Below are 15,087 nucleotides of genomic sequence, written 5' to 3' on the forward strand. Positions count from 1 at the left end.
CACTAAATATGTGGTGTCTGTCCTTTCAGACATGTCTGAAATAATAGACACCATTTTGATCCTGGAGCCACTTTGAATCAAGTAACAGAAAGGAATTAATGACGTTAACTGCCAGTGGGCATTGGTTTAAATCAGTTGAAAATTTGTGCCAGACTGTGATTTGAAACCAGGTCTCCTGCTTACTGACGAACCGGTTTCAGGATCTGTCTCAGGCTGATACTGATCTTCGGCCTGACATGGCTGCTTGTCCTGTTCCAGAGGTTGCCCGTCAGTCTGCAAGATCCGGGCAGTCGCAGAGGGTGGGCTTACTGGTAGTTGGGAGCTCCAACGTCAGGCGTGTAATGGGGCCCCTTAGGGAAATGGCAGCAAGAGAAGGGAAGAAAACCAATGTGCACTCCGTGTGCATACCGGGGGGAGTCATTCCAGATGTGGAAAGGTTCCTTCCGGATGCCATGAAGGGAACAGGGTGCACCCATCTGCAGGTGGTCGCTCATGTCGGCACCAATGATGTGTGTCGCTATGGATCGGAGGAAATCCTCTCTGACTTCCGGCGGCTATCTGATTTGGTGAAGACTGCCAGTCTCGCTAGCGGGATGAAAGCAGAGCTCACCATCTGCAGCATCGTCGACAGGACTGACTGCGGACCTTTGGTACAGAGCCGAGTGGAGGGTCTGAATCAGAGGCTGAGACGGTTCTGCGACCATGTGGGCTGCAGATTCCTCGACTTGCGCCATAGGGTGGTGGGGTTTCGGGTTCCGCTGGATAGGTCAGGAGTCCACTACACGCAACAAGCGGCTACACGGGTAGCAGGGGTTGTGTGGCGTGAGCTGGGTGGTTTTTTAGGTTAGATGGCCTTGGGCAAGTACAGAAAGGGCAACAGCCTCAACGGGTGCGGGGCAAAGTCAGGACATGCGGGGACCAAGCAGCAATCGGTATTGTAATTGTCAACTGTCGAAGCTGCGTTGGTAAAGTACCGGAACTTCAAGCGCTGATAGAAAGCACCAAAGCTGAAATCGGTATAGGTACAGAAAGCTGGCTGAAGCCAGAGATAAATTCTGCCGAAATTTGTACAAAGGTACAGACGGTGTTTAGAAAGGATAGATTGCATGCAACCGGTGGTGGGGTGTTCGTCGCTGGTAGTAGTAGTTTATCCTGTAGTGAAGTAGAAGTGGATAGTTCCTGTGAATTATTATGGGTGGAGGTTACACTCAACAACCGAGCTAGGTTAATAATTGGCTCCTTTTACCGACCTCCCGACTCAGCAGCATTAGTGGCAGAACAACTGAGAGAAAATTTGGAATACATTTCACATAAATTTTCTCAGCATGTTATAGTCTTAGGTGGAGATTTCAGTTTACCAGATATAGACTGGGACACTCAGATGTTTAGGACGGGTGGTAGGGACAGAGCATCGAGTGACATTATACTGAGTGCACTATCCGAAAATTACCTCGAGCAATTAAACAGAGAACCGACTCGTGGAGATAACATCTTGGACCTACTGATAACAAACAGACCCAAACTTTTCGACTCTGTATGTGCAGAACAGGGAATCAGTGATCATAAGGCCGTTTCAGCATCCCTGAATATGGAAGTTAATAGGAATACAAAAAAGGGAGGAAGGTTTATCTGTTTAGCAAGAGTGATAGAAGGCAGATTTCAGACTACCTAACAGATCAAAATGAAAATTTCTGTTCCGACACTGACAATGTTGAGTGTTTATGGAAAAAGTTCAAGGCAATCGTAAAATGCGTTTTAGACAGGTACGTGCCGAGTAAAACTGTGAGGGACGGGGAAAACCCACCGTGGTACAACAACAAAGTTAGGAAACTACTGCGAAAGCAAAGAGAGCTTCACTCCAAGTTTAAACGCAGCCAAAACCTCTCAGACAAACAGAAGCTAAACGATGTCAAAGTTAGCGTAAAGAGGGCTATGCGTGAAGCGTTCAGTGAATTCGAAAGTAAAATTCTATGTACCGACTTGACAGAAAATCCTAGGAAGTTCTGGTCTTACGTTAAATCAGTAAGTGGCTCGAAACAGCATATCCAGACACACTGGGATGATGATGGCATTGAAACAGAGGATGACACGCGTAAAGCTGAAATACTAAACACCTTTTTCCAAAGCTGTTTCACAGAGGAAGACCGCACTGCAGTTCCTTCTCTAAATCCTCGCACAAACGAAAAAATGGCTGACATCGAAATAAGTGTCCAGGGAATAGAAAAGCAACTGGAATCACTCAACAGAGGAAAGTCCACTGGACCTGACGGGATACCAATTCGACTCTACACAGAGTACGCGAAAGAACTTCCCTTCCTTCTAACAGCCGTGTACCGCAAGTCTCTAGAGGAACGGAGGGTTCCAAATGATTGGAAAAGAGCACAGGTAGTCCCAGTCTTCAAGAAGGGTCGTCGAGCAGATGCGCAAAACTATAGACCTATATCTCTGACGTCGATCTGTTGTAGAATTTTAGAACATGTTTTTTGCTCGAGTATCATGTCGTTTTTGGAAACCCAGAATCTACTCTGTAGGAATCAACATGGCTTCCATAAACAGCGATCGTGTGAGACCCAACTCGCTTTATTTGTTCACGAGACCCAGAAAATATTAGATACCGGCTCCCAGGTAGATGCTATTTTTCTTGACTTCCGGAAGGCGTTCAATACAGTTCCGCACTGTCGCCTGATAAACAAAGTAAGAGCCTACGGAATATCAGACCAGCTGTGTGGCTGGATTGAAGAGTTTTTAGCAAACAGAACACAGCATGTTGTTCTCAATGGAGAGACGTCTACAGACGTTAAAGTAACCTCTGGCGTGCCACAGGGGAGTGTTATGGGACCATTGCTTTTCACAATATATATAAATGACGTAGTAGATAGTGTCGGAAGTTCCATGCGGCTTTTCGCGGATGAGCGAAATGCAGGAAGATCTGCAGCGGATAGGCACTTGGTGCAGGGAGTGGCAACTGACCCTTAACGTAGACAAATGTAATGTATTGCGAATACATAGAAAGAAGGATCCTTTATTGTATGATTATATGATAGCGGAACAAACACTGGTAGCAGTTACTTCTGTAAAATATCTGGGAGTATGCGTGCGGAACGATTTGAAGTGGAATGATCATATAAAATTAATTGTTGGTAAGGCGGGTACCAGGTTGAGATTCATTGGGAGAGTCCTTAGAAAATGTAGTCCATCAACAAAGGAGGTGGCTTACAAAACACTCGTTCGACCTATACTTGAGTGTTGCTCAACAGTGTGGGATCCGTACCAGATCGGGTTGAAGGAGGAGATAGAGAAGATCCAAAGAAGAGCGGCGCGTTTCGTCACAGGGTTATTTGGTAACCGTGATAGCGTTACGGAGATGTTTAGCAAACTCAAGTGGCAGACTCTGCAAGAGAGGCGCTCTGCATCGCGGTGTAGCTTGCTCGCCAGGTTTCGAGAGGGTGAGTTTCTGGATGAGGTATCGAATATATTGCTTCCCCCTACTTATACCTCCCGAGGAGATCACGAATGTAAAATTAGATAGATTAGAGCGCGCACGGAGGCTTTCAGACAGTCATTCTTCCCGCGAACAATACGCGACTGGAACAGGAAAGGGAGGTAATGACAGTGGCACGTAAAGTGCCCTCCGCCACACACCGTTGGGTGGCTTGCGGAGTATAAATGTAGAGTAGATGTAGATATGCACTGACCACTGTGCCATTCAAACCCAGTGATCATCGCAGCGGCATGGACCAGACGAGCATGCCCCCCAACAGACCCAAATTCTTAACTTATCCACACACTACTGATGCTTGCCCACTATCCTCATTACTCTTGTGATTTCGCCAGTTCCCATTAGAGTCCATGTGAGGTGTGCATCCACACTAAAGTGATCATTGGCCGCTGCCGTAATTGTATGTGTGGTGTCTGTTCTTCAGACATGTAATGATCACTTTAGTGCATGCACACGACAAACGAACTTTTATGGGAATCGGCGAAATGCCATGAGTAATAAGAATAATGGGCAAGGGGCACCACGTCAGAAGTGTGTGTATAAGTTGAGAATTTGGGTCTGTTGGGAGGCGTGCTAGGATAGTTCATGCAATTGCGATGACCACTGCGTCCGGATGACACAGGGGTCAGCGCATCTGCCTAGTAAGCAGGAGACCTGGATTCGAATCCCAGTGCAACACAAATTTTCAACCTTTCCCATTGATTCAAATCAATGCCGACAGGCAGCTAGTGTCATTAATTCCTTTATGTCTTGAAATATACACTAGTTAACATCACAGGCATGTAATGTTGTTTGTAGATTTGTTATGAGAGCCCTGCAATAAACTTGCTAAGCTTAAACCAGGAAAGTGCGTTTTGTTATAGGTGCTTTATATCTTTCCCACAACATATACGGAAAGTGGGCACAAGGTATAGAAGGCTTCCACACAGAGCTATAGACATCTAAAATAAAACATTCATCTAATATGAGAACCTGTGTATCTTGCTATGAGCTTTACTTTATTTCACAGTAGAATGTATTCACAGTCACCAAATATACGTCTCACAAATTTCCTATCAACATTAAACTTCTACCTTAACACTGGTTACTATCACGGTACTCTAAGGTAACCAGTTTGAATACTGGTTGTGGAAGGTGTCATGGTGCTATTAGAAATAAACAAATTACATGCTGGCACCAAATTTCCTCTATCATCATCATCAACAACAGTATTACAAAGCTGACATTCTATGTGCTCTCATCACAGCCTTCTACACTAAATAGCTAGATCTGACACACTCAACCACAAATGGCGGCAGTAAGCTCGTGAAATGGTGGTTATTATCAAGCATTGACTATGTGAAGAGGGAACCACTCACCTTCAACATGATAGCTGCCTGCTAAGGTCTCTCCTTTGATGCCCCTGTGTCTCAACAACATAGCATGCAGTCATGTCAATTGATGAGCATTTTTTCAAAACTCGATAAATATTAAAGGTAAATTTTTCAGGAAACACATTTTTTAAATATCACACGAAAGTACTAATTATAAAAAAAAGATAAATTGAGATTTACACAGCTTTTGTAGGCATGATTCTGATTGTGTGTTTGACTTTCATAAAATTTTCATTGTTTATTTCAGAATAGTGGGACAAAGTTTCTTCAAAAGTCAAAAGTCAAAAGTTTCATTAATATACACATTTAAATTCATTTTTTCTATTTCATTTTTATCTTTAACATTAATTACAAAGAAAGCTATTTTATAGTTCATTTAGCATAGAAACACAAAACATACTTCATAATAAGATTTTATCACACTTTTTCATAAATGTTTAGTAAGCAGAAGTGCAAAATAGCAACAAACACTGTTGAAATGCAACAAAAAATACTGGCTACAACAGTACTAAAATGGAAATCCAGCCACCACTTTCAACAATGCCCTTATAAAACTCTTCTGCTCCTTCAGTTATATTAAAATGCCTTATAAATGTTAAGACATACTTCTTCTTTTTTACTTTCCTCATTTCTTGGCTGAGGTTTCTGGATTTCTGTACCTAAACCTCTACAAATTTTCCATTATAAATGTCGAATACTGACAACAATATGTTCTTCTTCGACTTTTCATAAGCCACAACTTGCTCAGCAGTTATTTTGAAAGGCATCTTAGATTGTAGGGCTTTTAGTGCACTGGGCTCAAAATCCTTTGATTCCCAGTATTTATTTAGTATCTTGACACTGCCATGTTGTTCCAGAACTTTATAGTATTCAGTTGGTGAGAGAATATCTTTCTTTTTCTGGTAGTCTTTATTCATCCTACCAAACACTTGGTCAGGATTATAGTCACGACCGTGAGTCAGGAAATAATGTACCATCTTATTAAATTGTCTGCTTTCATCCATGAAGGCCATTAGTGAGCACATCATTACTGTATTTTTATTCTAACTGGTACAAGAGTGAGAAAATAAATGAATTTTATTTGGACCATCTTCTGGCTGGAATGCCTCAAAATTTCTGAGAAAATGCAATACAGCAGAGGCAACTTGTTTGCATCCTTTCGGTCTTGTTTCAAGCCAAGTATAAAAAGCAGTCTTTTCATTTGGTTGTGCTCGGTAATGAATCATGATACACACAAATTGTGTAGCTAAACCTGTGTAGAATAGAGTACATCACCTATGGAGAGCTTTGTTATTGGCTGCTCCTGCTGTACACCAATACAACATTAACTACATTTCAATTTTCCTCCTTCATTACTGCATAGTGAAATGTTGCAGCATATACAAATACTGTCTGGCCATCTTTTTCCATTGTGGTGTACTACTTCAAAATAGTGTTCTTCCTTTTTGCTTCTTTCTTGAAGTTCCTTCTCCCTGACAAAGCTGGCTCAAATAGAGCAATAATCAGGAGTTAATGTTGTTGTGAAAACCACTAATTTCATTCTATTGTGGGTTGTGGTGGCAAGAGCTTGCCTACAAGTCACATTCTTTTTTCTTCTTGCAGAAAAGCCTCTCTTATTATCATTGACAATGATGTCCTACATTCTTATACTCCCTTCAAGTCTCTCAGAAGCAAAGCACAGTTTACATTTACCGGATTTTGCTTCAACTGTCCGAGAGCAGAGCAAATATCGTCTTTTGACAAAATTGTTTCGACCAGTCATGCATAGCAACACGCTTGATTTGCAATTACAAAAATCTAAATTTTGAACAATTGAGCATTTAACGACTTTTGGAAAAACACTCTTCTATTGTTCTGTACCTATTTCACTCTCAATAGTCCCTGTAACCACAATTTGCTTTCCATTATCTTCCCATATCATACTGTGGCATTAAAGTGACAGATGTTACTAGAGACTCTCTTTCCTTGCTATTATAGTATGACATCTAGGTGAGATTTGCTCATTCATCACTTTTGTCAGATCACACGACACACGGTAGCTCGTTGTCTCCTTCAGGTAAGCAATTTTATCCAACAAAACAAAACTCTCAGCAGTCCCCTGAATTGTAAGCTGCAGTGCAGTGAATACTTCAGCTAAACTGCATAAATTCTTGTGTCGGTCCCATAGTACTAATATTTTCTGTCGAACTTCCTCATTTGCTACCTCCGTTCCTGAACTGGCAGTAGTAAATGTGTAGCGTGATACCATATCATCCAGCAGTGCCCAAAATTTGGAGTTTTCAGTTTTTCTAACTCCATGTCGATGTTTCTTTAGAACATTATATCCACCTGCAAAATATAGTTGAGAAGTATAGTTTTAAATTTATTATGAAATAACACACACACGATCAATACATATGGTGAATTAATATCTGGCATGCATAATTAGTTGGTATTATGGGCCCAAGGACGGTTGTTGGTTGTCCTAACATGTGATATGTGTGTATCAATTATGGAAGTCATGTGTAAGCACTGTTTCCATACATCTAGTGCAGCATGTCACAACATTAATTTGACATTTTTGCTGTGGTAGGTGAAACAGAGCACTTTTCAAAAGTGAAATTGTGTTTCAAATTTGGGAAAATGACAAGTTAACGTTGTAACATGCTGCATTAGATGTATGGAAACAGTGCTTTATCAAAAAAAAAAAAAAATGAGGGATACAATCATTTCCCTAACAGTTGGAACAGTGTAAAAGGTGTGCAATTGCCATATACATCGGTAACATCATGCACTGATGAGTAGCTTGTATTCTTGTACTGAGGCTGCCCTTTTAGACGAGATGTGAACATATGTATCTTCTAAATTGTGACTCTTGGAGGGATGCGTACAATGATCCTTCCTGTGCCACTGGTTACAACTCCTTCACATGTATCCTGAACCCATGAGCTTCTGCCCCCTCCCCTACCCACTATCGCAATTTGCAGTGAAGATTGTAATTATATAGTAGCTGAGGGTTCAGAGGGTGGACTGGCTGGGTTCTCTTCAGACTCATCATACAATTGTGTGTGGTATTACTGCTATTGACCCACCCATTCACGTTTATGATTGTTTGACGTATCAATACTGTAAGTTTTGGCACCTTATGTGTTGAAGTTTAACTGCTTTATGTCCATACGTAGCATTAAGTTTGTGGATAGTTTCAGTGTTTTGTATAACTCTTAGCTACTGATGTTGAAGCAATGATGACTTTACAACTGCATTTGACGGAGCAAGGGTTTGCATTTATGCTGTTGGCCAACATCAGAGTGGACACATCTTTTTATGATGAGACTTACCAAACAAAAGCGCTGGCAGGTCGATAGACACACAAACAAACACAAATATACACACAAAATTCAAGCTTTCGCAACAAACTGTTGCCTCATCAGGAAAGAGGGAAGGAGAGGGAAAGACGAAAGGATGTGGGTTTTAAGGGAGAGGGTAAGGAGTCATTCCAATCCCGGGAGCGGAAAGACTTACCTTAGGGGGAAGAAAGGACAGGTATACACTCGCACACACACACATATCCATCCACACATACAGACACACACACACATATATATATATATATATATATATATATATATATATATATATATATATATATATATATATAGAGGGAAACATTCCACATGGGAAAATATATCTAAAAACAAAGATGATGTGACTTACCGAACGAAAGCGCTGGCAGGTCGATAGACACACACACACAAAATTCAAGCTTTCGCAACAAACTGTTGCCTCATCGGGAAAGAGGTACTGATATCAATATAATAGAGGGAAACTACTGATATCAATATAATAGAGGGAAACATCTTTCCTGATGAGGCAACAGTTTGTTGCGAAAGCTTGAATTTTGTGTGTGTGTTTGTGTTTGTTTGTGTGTCTATCGACCTGCCAGCGCTTTCGTTCGGTAAGTCACATCATCTTTGTTTATATATACTACTGAGGTAATGAATTAATTGAATGTCCATGGAATTACATTTTACCTGGAAAAATCATGGAAATCTCAGGGAATTGTGTGTTTCTAACCTAGCATTGGAATTTGATTTTACTGAGTTTTATAAATCACAAATTTTAAATAATATTTCAAAGTATGTTCCCCATAAATTACTGATGTTCAAAAATTCCAGTCAAACTATTGCATATGGATAGTATCTCTCAACTGAAGGAAAGAAAAGTCATTACTGGCAGGATGCCCTCCCCCACCCCCCCTTCTTGTCCTCCTCCTCCTCCTCCTCCTCCTCCTCCAAGACTGAGTAAAGACCCTGATGTGGATGTCCCTATCAATTCATGTAACGTATCTGCATAAGTTTAAAGTATTTGTTTGGAGACTTAAATTTCCTGTCTGAGAAGATGAACAGCATTGTCTACATACTGCACAATTCTAGGAATCAAGAAGTAACCCCTATCATGTCATCTGCCCTGTACACACAAAGCGCATAACACACATTGTGTTTGGTACATATTGGTATTCTTCTTTACAGAAGAAACTTTCGTTAATGTAAGCAGTCAAATTTCAGAAGAAAATGTAGTTTTAAAGGTGGCAGTTTTTTTTAGCTTGTTGATTTCTCTTATCATTAGGAGTCAGAGTTGTGGAGAATTGTCAAAATGATTATGCTTGTGACAGATGTCACCTCTTTACCATACCATTTCTTCATGTTTGTATTCACAAAATTATAGCAAAAATCTACACCTTTTCTTGAATGAAGCGAATTACGTTTCAACACCAGTGAGTATTTTCCTCTCTCGTTGTACTTATGAAGACATTCAGCTTGTTTAACTATAATTTAAGTGGGCACCACTCCATTCTGAATCTTGAAAGGTGAAGATACTTCATTCCCTTTAATTGAAATAAATGCAGGGTGAAGCAAAAAGGTTAAATGGCTGTTATCTTCTTTGTTTTTTCACAGTTTAAACTATGGTGTCTTGATATTCCATTAACTGAAGATAACCGTCTGGATGGAGATTGTTCAGTCTCCAAGCATCATACAAAAAGAAATTAAAGGCCTGGACTGGATGGGATGCACCATTGCACCTGACAGTTGGTAGGACCTACAAGAAGTTTATAAGGACTGGATCCATTCAAGATGATTACAAGGGAAACAGCGGTAGAAAGTGATATGTCTGAGCTGAAGAGCATATCATCCAGGGAGTGATGGTAGTGATCCCAACCAAATCCTCGCGCAGACTTTCTCTAGAGACTAACATATCTCAAAGGTCAATGGTTAGAATTTTGCACTGTGATTTAGGAATGAAGCCATACCACTTGCAGACTGTGCAACATCCCCCAAAAACTGGATTAGCAAGCACATGTGAGTGATGCACATATTATCTTGGAAATAGTGCACACGCTACCCGATATTCTGTTCATGTTTTCTAACAAAGCAACATTCCACTTCAGCAGTTGTGTGAGCAAGCACAACTGTGTCATCTAGGTGGCTGAGCATGCCCTGGAAGTTGAAGAGTACATGCGACAGCCCCTTAAGGTGAACATTTGGTGTGCAGTGATTGGGCCCTTCTTTTTTGAATAACAGACAATCAGGTGAGGGAATTACCTTGCCATGCTCAGTAAGGCAAGGAGTAGTACATGCCACTTGCCATTCTCCAGCAAGGTACTTTCAGCAAGATGGTGTCCCTGCCTATAACAGTTAGGTGTTTTGGGATAACTTGAATGACACTTTCGGTAAATGTTGGAATGGTGGAGGTGATCCTCTCCCAGAACCAGCACTTTTACCCAATCTGAAGCTATGCAAATTTTGGCTGATGGGTGTAGTCAAGGATCGTGTCTATGTCAGAAAACCTAGCAACTTGGACAATGTAAAGCACTGCATCACGGACAACCTAAAGCACTGTATCACTTAGGTCATTACTTCTATCCCTGCCCAAATGGTCCATTGGGCCTTACAATCAACAATGGACAGACATTATAAGTGCACTGAGCAGGATGGGTGCCAAATTGAAACCCTGTAACAAAAACTATACCTTGTAATTTCACATGATTAAACACCCATTTAATGTTAACATGTTTTTACCTCATCTTGTACATGTTGATACAAATGTACTCTCTTACTATCAAAGACTTCTTAATATCACATTATGATTGTTCTGATTCTTCGGTAGATTGGTGTCAGTCTCAATTGGTGATACAATTGACCTTTGGAATGTTTTCCTTGGGAGAAATATGATCTCATTTCATGCCACAAACAGTTAAAAAATTAAATGTTGAGTCTGGCAGTTGTCTGCAACCAAGATGACACTAACCAGCTCCCAGACTGGGAACTCATATTCACTGGCCAGCCAAACTAGTTTGGCATGTATATTGTAGCATGCACCTTCCTACTGAAACAGTTACCAAGATTTGCTGTAGGTGTTGAACAAGTATTTGTGTCATTCATATCCAGCAACATAAATGAAGAATGATCTGGAAAGTAGTGTGTGGAAGGAGAGAACTGATGGTTTATAAATTTATCAGATGTGAACTAAGGTGTTTAATCACATGTGTTGACAATGCTGGAAGTCCATCATGTTTCTTGTCAGAAACAACATTCGCAGACTCCAGAAAAATGGAACAAATGTGCCAGTGCCTTGAATGACTCCAATGGAAGGGAACTGCACTAGGATTCTAGAACTGGTGCTCAAAGTCGAAATGTGTTTTGTCATTGTGCAGCTCATTAAGGAAACTATTTTGTTAGATAATCTAGTGTTAATATTTGGTCTCATTATGTGACTGGATTTGCAATTTCCTGTGAGAGAGGTCACAGTTCGTAGTAATTGACGGAAAGTCATCGAGTAAAACAGAAGTGATTTCGGGCATTCCCCAAGGTAGCATTATAGGCCATTTGCTGTTCCTTCTCTATATAAACGATTTGGGAGACAATCTGAGCAGCCGTCTTTGGTTGTTTGCAGATGACGCTGTCATTTGTCGCCTAATAAAGTTGTCAGAAGATCAAAACAAACTGCAAAACGATTTATAAAAAATATCTGAATGGTGCGAAAAGTGGCAGTTGACCCTAAATAACGAAAAGTGTGAGGTCATTCACATGAGTGCTAAAAGGAACTCGTTAAACTTTGGTTACGCGATAAATCAGTCTAGACTAAAAGCCATAAATTCAACTAAATACCTAGGTATTACAATTGCGAACAACTTAAATTGGAAAGAACACACAGAAAATGTTGTGGGGAAGGCTAACCAAAGACTGCATTTTATTGGCAGGACACTTAAAAAACGTAACAGACCTACTAAGGAGACTGCCTACACTACGCTTGTCTGTCCTCTTTTAGAATACTGCTGTGCGGTGTGGGATCCTTACCAGGTAGGACTGACAGAGTACATCGAAAAAGTTCAAAAAAAGGCAGCACGTTTTGTATTATCACGAAATATGGGAGAGAGTTTCACAGAAATGATACGGGATTTGAGCTGGAAATCATTAGAAGAAAGGCGTTTTTCATTGCAACGGAATCTTCTCACGAAATTCCAATCACCAACTTTCTCCTCGAAATGCAAAAATATTTTGTCGACAACGACCTACATAAGGCGGAACGATCACCACGATAAAATAAGGGAAATTAGAGCTCATACGGAAAGATATAGGTGTTCATTCTTTCCGTGCGCTATACAAGATTGTAATAATAGAGAATTGTGAAGGTGGTTCGATGAACCCTCTGCCAGGCACTTAAATGTGATTTGCAGAGTATCCATGTAGATGTAGATGGTCACATTTTCTTAACAACATCCAGTATTGCAATGAACAGATATGACACGAAGGTCCACAGCCGATAACTGGGTGAAAATTTAGAACAAAATTACCTCATAAACTTATTAAACAAAATTTTGACAGTGTCATCAGAGAAACAGTATGGTACCATAAATTCTACACAAATTATTACTGCAAAGAGAGAAAATACATAAATTACTGAGTAACTGAAGACAATATAATTAATAACTGCAAGTTATATTTACAATGTTATTTCAGAAGTTGACCATGTTGACTGAAATACCCTCTTTCAAATTCTGAAGGTGGCAGGGGTAAAATACAGGGAGCAAAAGGCTATTTACAATTTGTACAGAAACCAGATGGCAGTTATAAGAGTCAAGGGACATGAAAGGGAAGCAGTGGTTGTATTCAATCTGTATATTGAGCAAGCAGTAAAGGAAACAAAAATAAAATTCGGAGTAGGTATTGAAATACATGGAGAAGAAATAAAAACTTTGAGGTTCGCTGATGACATTGTAATTCTGTCAGAGACAGCAAAGGACTTGGAAGAGCAGTTGAACGGAATGGACAGTGTCTTAAAAGGAGGATATAAGATGAACATCAACAAAAGCAAAACGAGGATAACGGAATGTAGTCGAATTAAGCTGGGTGATGCTGAGGGAATTAGATTAGGAAATGAGACACTTAAAGTAGTAAAGGAGTTTTGCTATTTGGGGAGCAAAGTAACTGATGATGGTCGAAGTAGAGAGAATGTAAAATGTAGACTGGCAATGGCAAGGAAAGCGTTTCTGAATAAGAGAAATTTATTAACATCGAGTATAGATTTAAGTGTCAGGAAGTCGTTTCTGAAAGTATTTGTATGGAGTGTAGCCATGTATGGAAGTGAAATGTGGATGATAAATAGTTTGGACAAGAAGAGAATAGAAGCTTTCAAAATGTGGTGCTACAGAAGAATGCTGAAGATTAGATGGGTAGATCACATAACTAATGAGGAGATATTGAATAGGATTGGGGAGAAGAAGAGTTTGTGGCACAACTTGACTAGAAGAAGGGATCGGTTGGTAGGACATGTTCTGAGGCATCAAGGGATCACCAATTTGGTATTGGAGGGCAGCATGGAGGGTAAAAATCGTAGAGGGAGACCAAGAGATGAATACACTAAGCAGATTCAGAAGGATGTAGGTTGCAGTAGGTACTGGGAGATGAAGAAGCTTGCACAGAATAGAGTAGCATGGAGAGCTTCTTCAAACCAGTCTCAGGACTGAAGACCACAACAACAACAACAACAACAACAACAACATTTCAGAAGTGACATTCACAAACAGTATACAGATGGTACCTAAGTATGAAAAATATTGTATTACCTTCGTAAGCACATAGGTATAATACTGCTCGAGCCATTAGATTTAAGGCATGGATGTCGTGAACTTCTTTTGAAGCGGACTTCCATCTAATCCCTGTCTCTTGAGCTGCAAGTCTCAAGAAAGGTTTCTGCAAGACAACATGAAATTTGGAAGGAAATTCTTTAATGCACTGTTTTAAAGTACTGCTCATTGGAAAAAAATTAATTTTCTCTTGCTTTGTACTTTGTACACTAGGTCTTTTGAAGTTGTCGGTCAGAGCCAAGTTTGGTCGGTGATATATATCTTCTCTTTGTGAAGAGCTTGTTGCTGACATCTTATGATAACAACATGGAACAATTATCAAACGTCTGATTGTAGGGACCATTGCAAATACCTTTGCTGCATTTGCACTGAGGTCAGCACATGCATGAAGCCCAATCAGACAGACAGAGTCCTGAGCCTCTCTTTTTATAGTTCTTCCACTATCTGGTTTATTGGATACCTTTGCTGTGTTATCAGCACACAGTGAGGTCACATTACTTTCAGTTTCTTGTGAATAAACTTTTCCATCATTTGCGGTATTTACATTGATGTGTCCTATGTTGTCATATTTGGTCTTATCCTTTGAGGGACCACAGTTTGTTTCACAACAATGATCAGTTGTTCTAGATTCTGTGATTTTAATTAATCCTTTACTTCCACTCTGTCCTTTAGAAATAATTCCCATTTTGCTCTTTTCACTAGAATGTTTGTTTTTCTTGGCAGTTTTCAGATTATATATGATATTACCCCCAGGCCAGTCAGAATGACACTGGTGCAAACAATCAGAGGGCATCTTATCTTCAATTATTTGTGCAATGTTCCCTTCAGTATCTGAATTTATTTCAACTGTGGTGTAAACTACTTGTGAAGCTGAGCAAATTTTTGTTTGACGTCTGGCAGCAGCCTCAACCAGTTCAGGCCTAGCTTCTAAACCCAGCACAGTGTATCCATATTTTGCATGAAGTAACTGGCCAACATATCCCTGCAAAGAAACAAAAAAGTTCATGAGAAGTATTTTGAAGCTGCATATCAGTGCATTTTTGAGCTCAGTGTCAGTGTTCAGTCATTTTTAAAACTCAATGTCAGTGTTC

The 15,087-nt window shown here is 40.2% G+C and overlaps 1 protein-coding gene across 2 annotated transcripts in view; it reads right to left on the reverse strand.

Moving 5' to 3' along the window:
- Positions 1-5,180: 5,180 nt before the first annotated feature.
- Positions 5,181-15,087, reverse strand: part of LOC126248792 (presequence protease, mitochondrial) — a 93,833-nt gene continuing 83,926 nt past the window's right edge. For both annotated transcript variants that reach the window (XM_049950178.1, XM_049950179.1), the window contains exons 4-5: positions 13,976-14,978; positions 5,181-7,200 (exon numbers count right to left, since the gene is read on the reverse strand). In XM_049950178.1, the coding sequence (XP_049806135.1) occupies positions 6,821-7,200; positions 13,976-14,978 (1,383 nt within the window). In that variant the 3' untranslated portion in view covers positions 5,181-6,820. The remainder of the gene's footprint in view (positions 7,201-13,975; positions 14,979-15,087) is intronic.

Source organism: Schistocerca nitens, chromosome 3, assembly GCF_023898315.1.
Source record: "Schistocerca nitens isolate TAMUIC-IGC-003100 chromosome 3, iqSchNite1.1, whole genome shotgun sequence".
Classification (NCBI taxonomy): Eukaryota; Metazoa; Arthropoda; class Insecta; order Orthoptera; family Acrididae; genus Schistocerca; species Schistocerca nitens.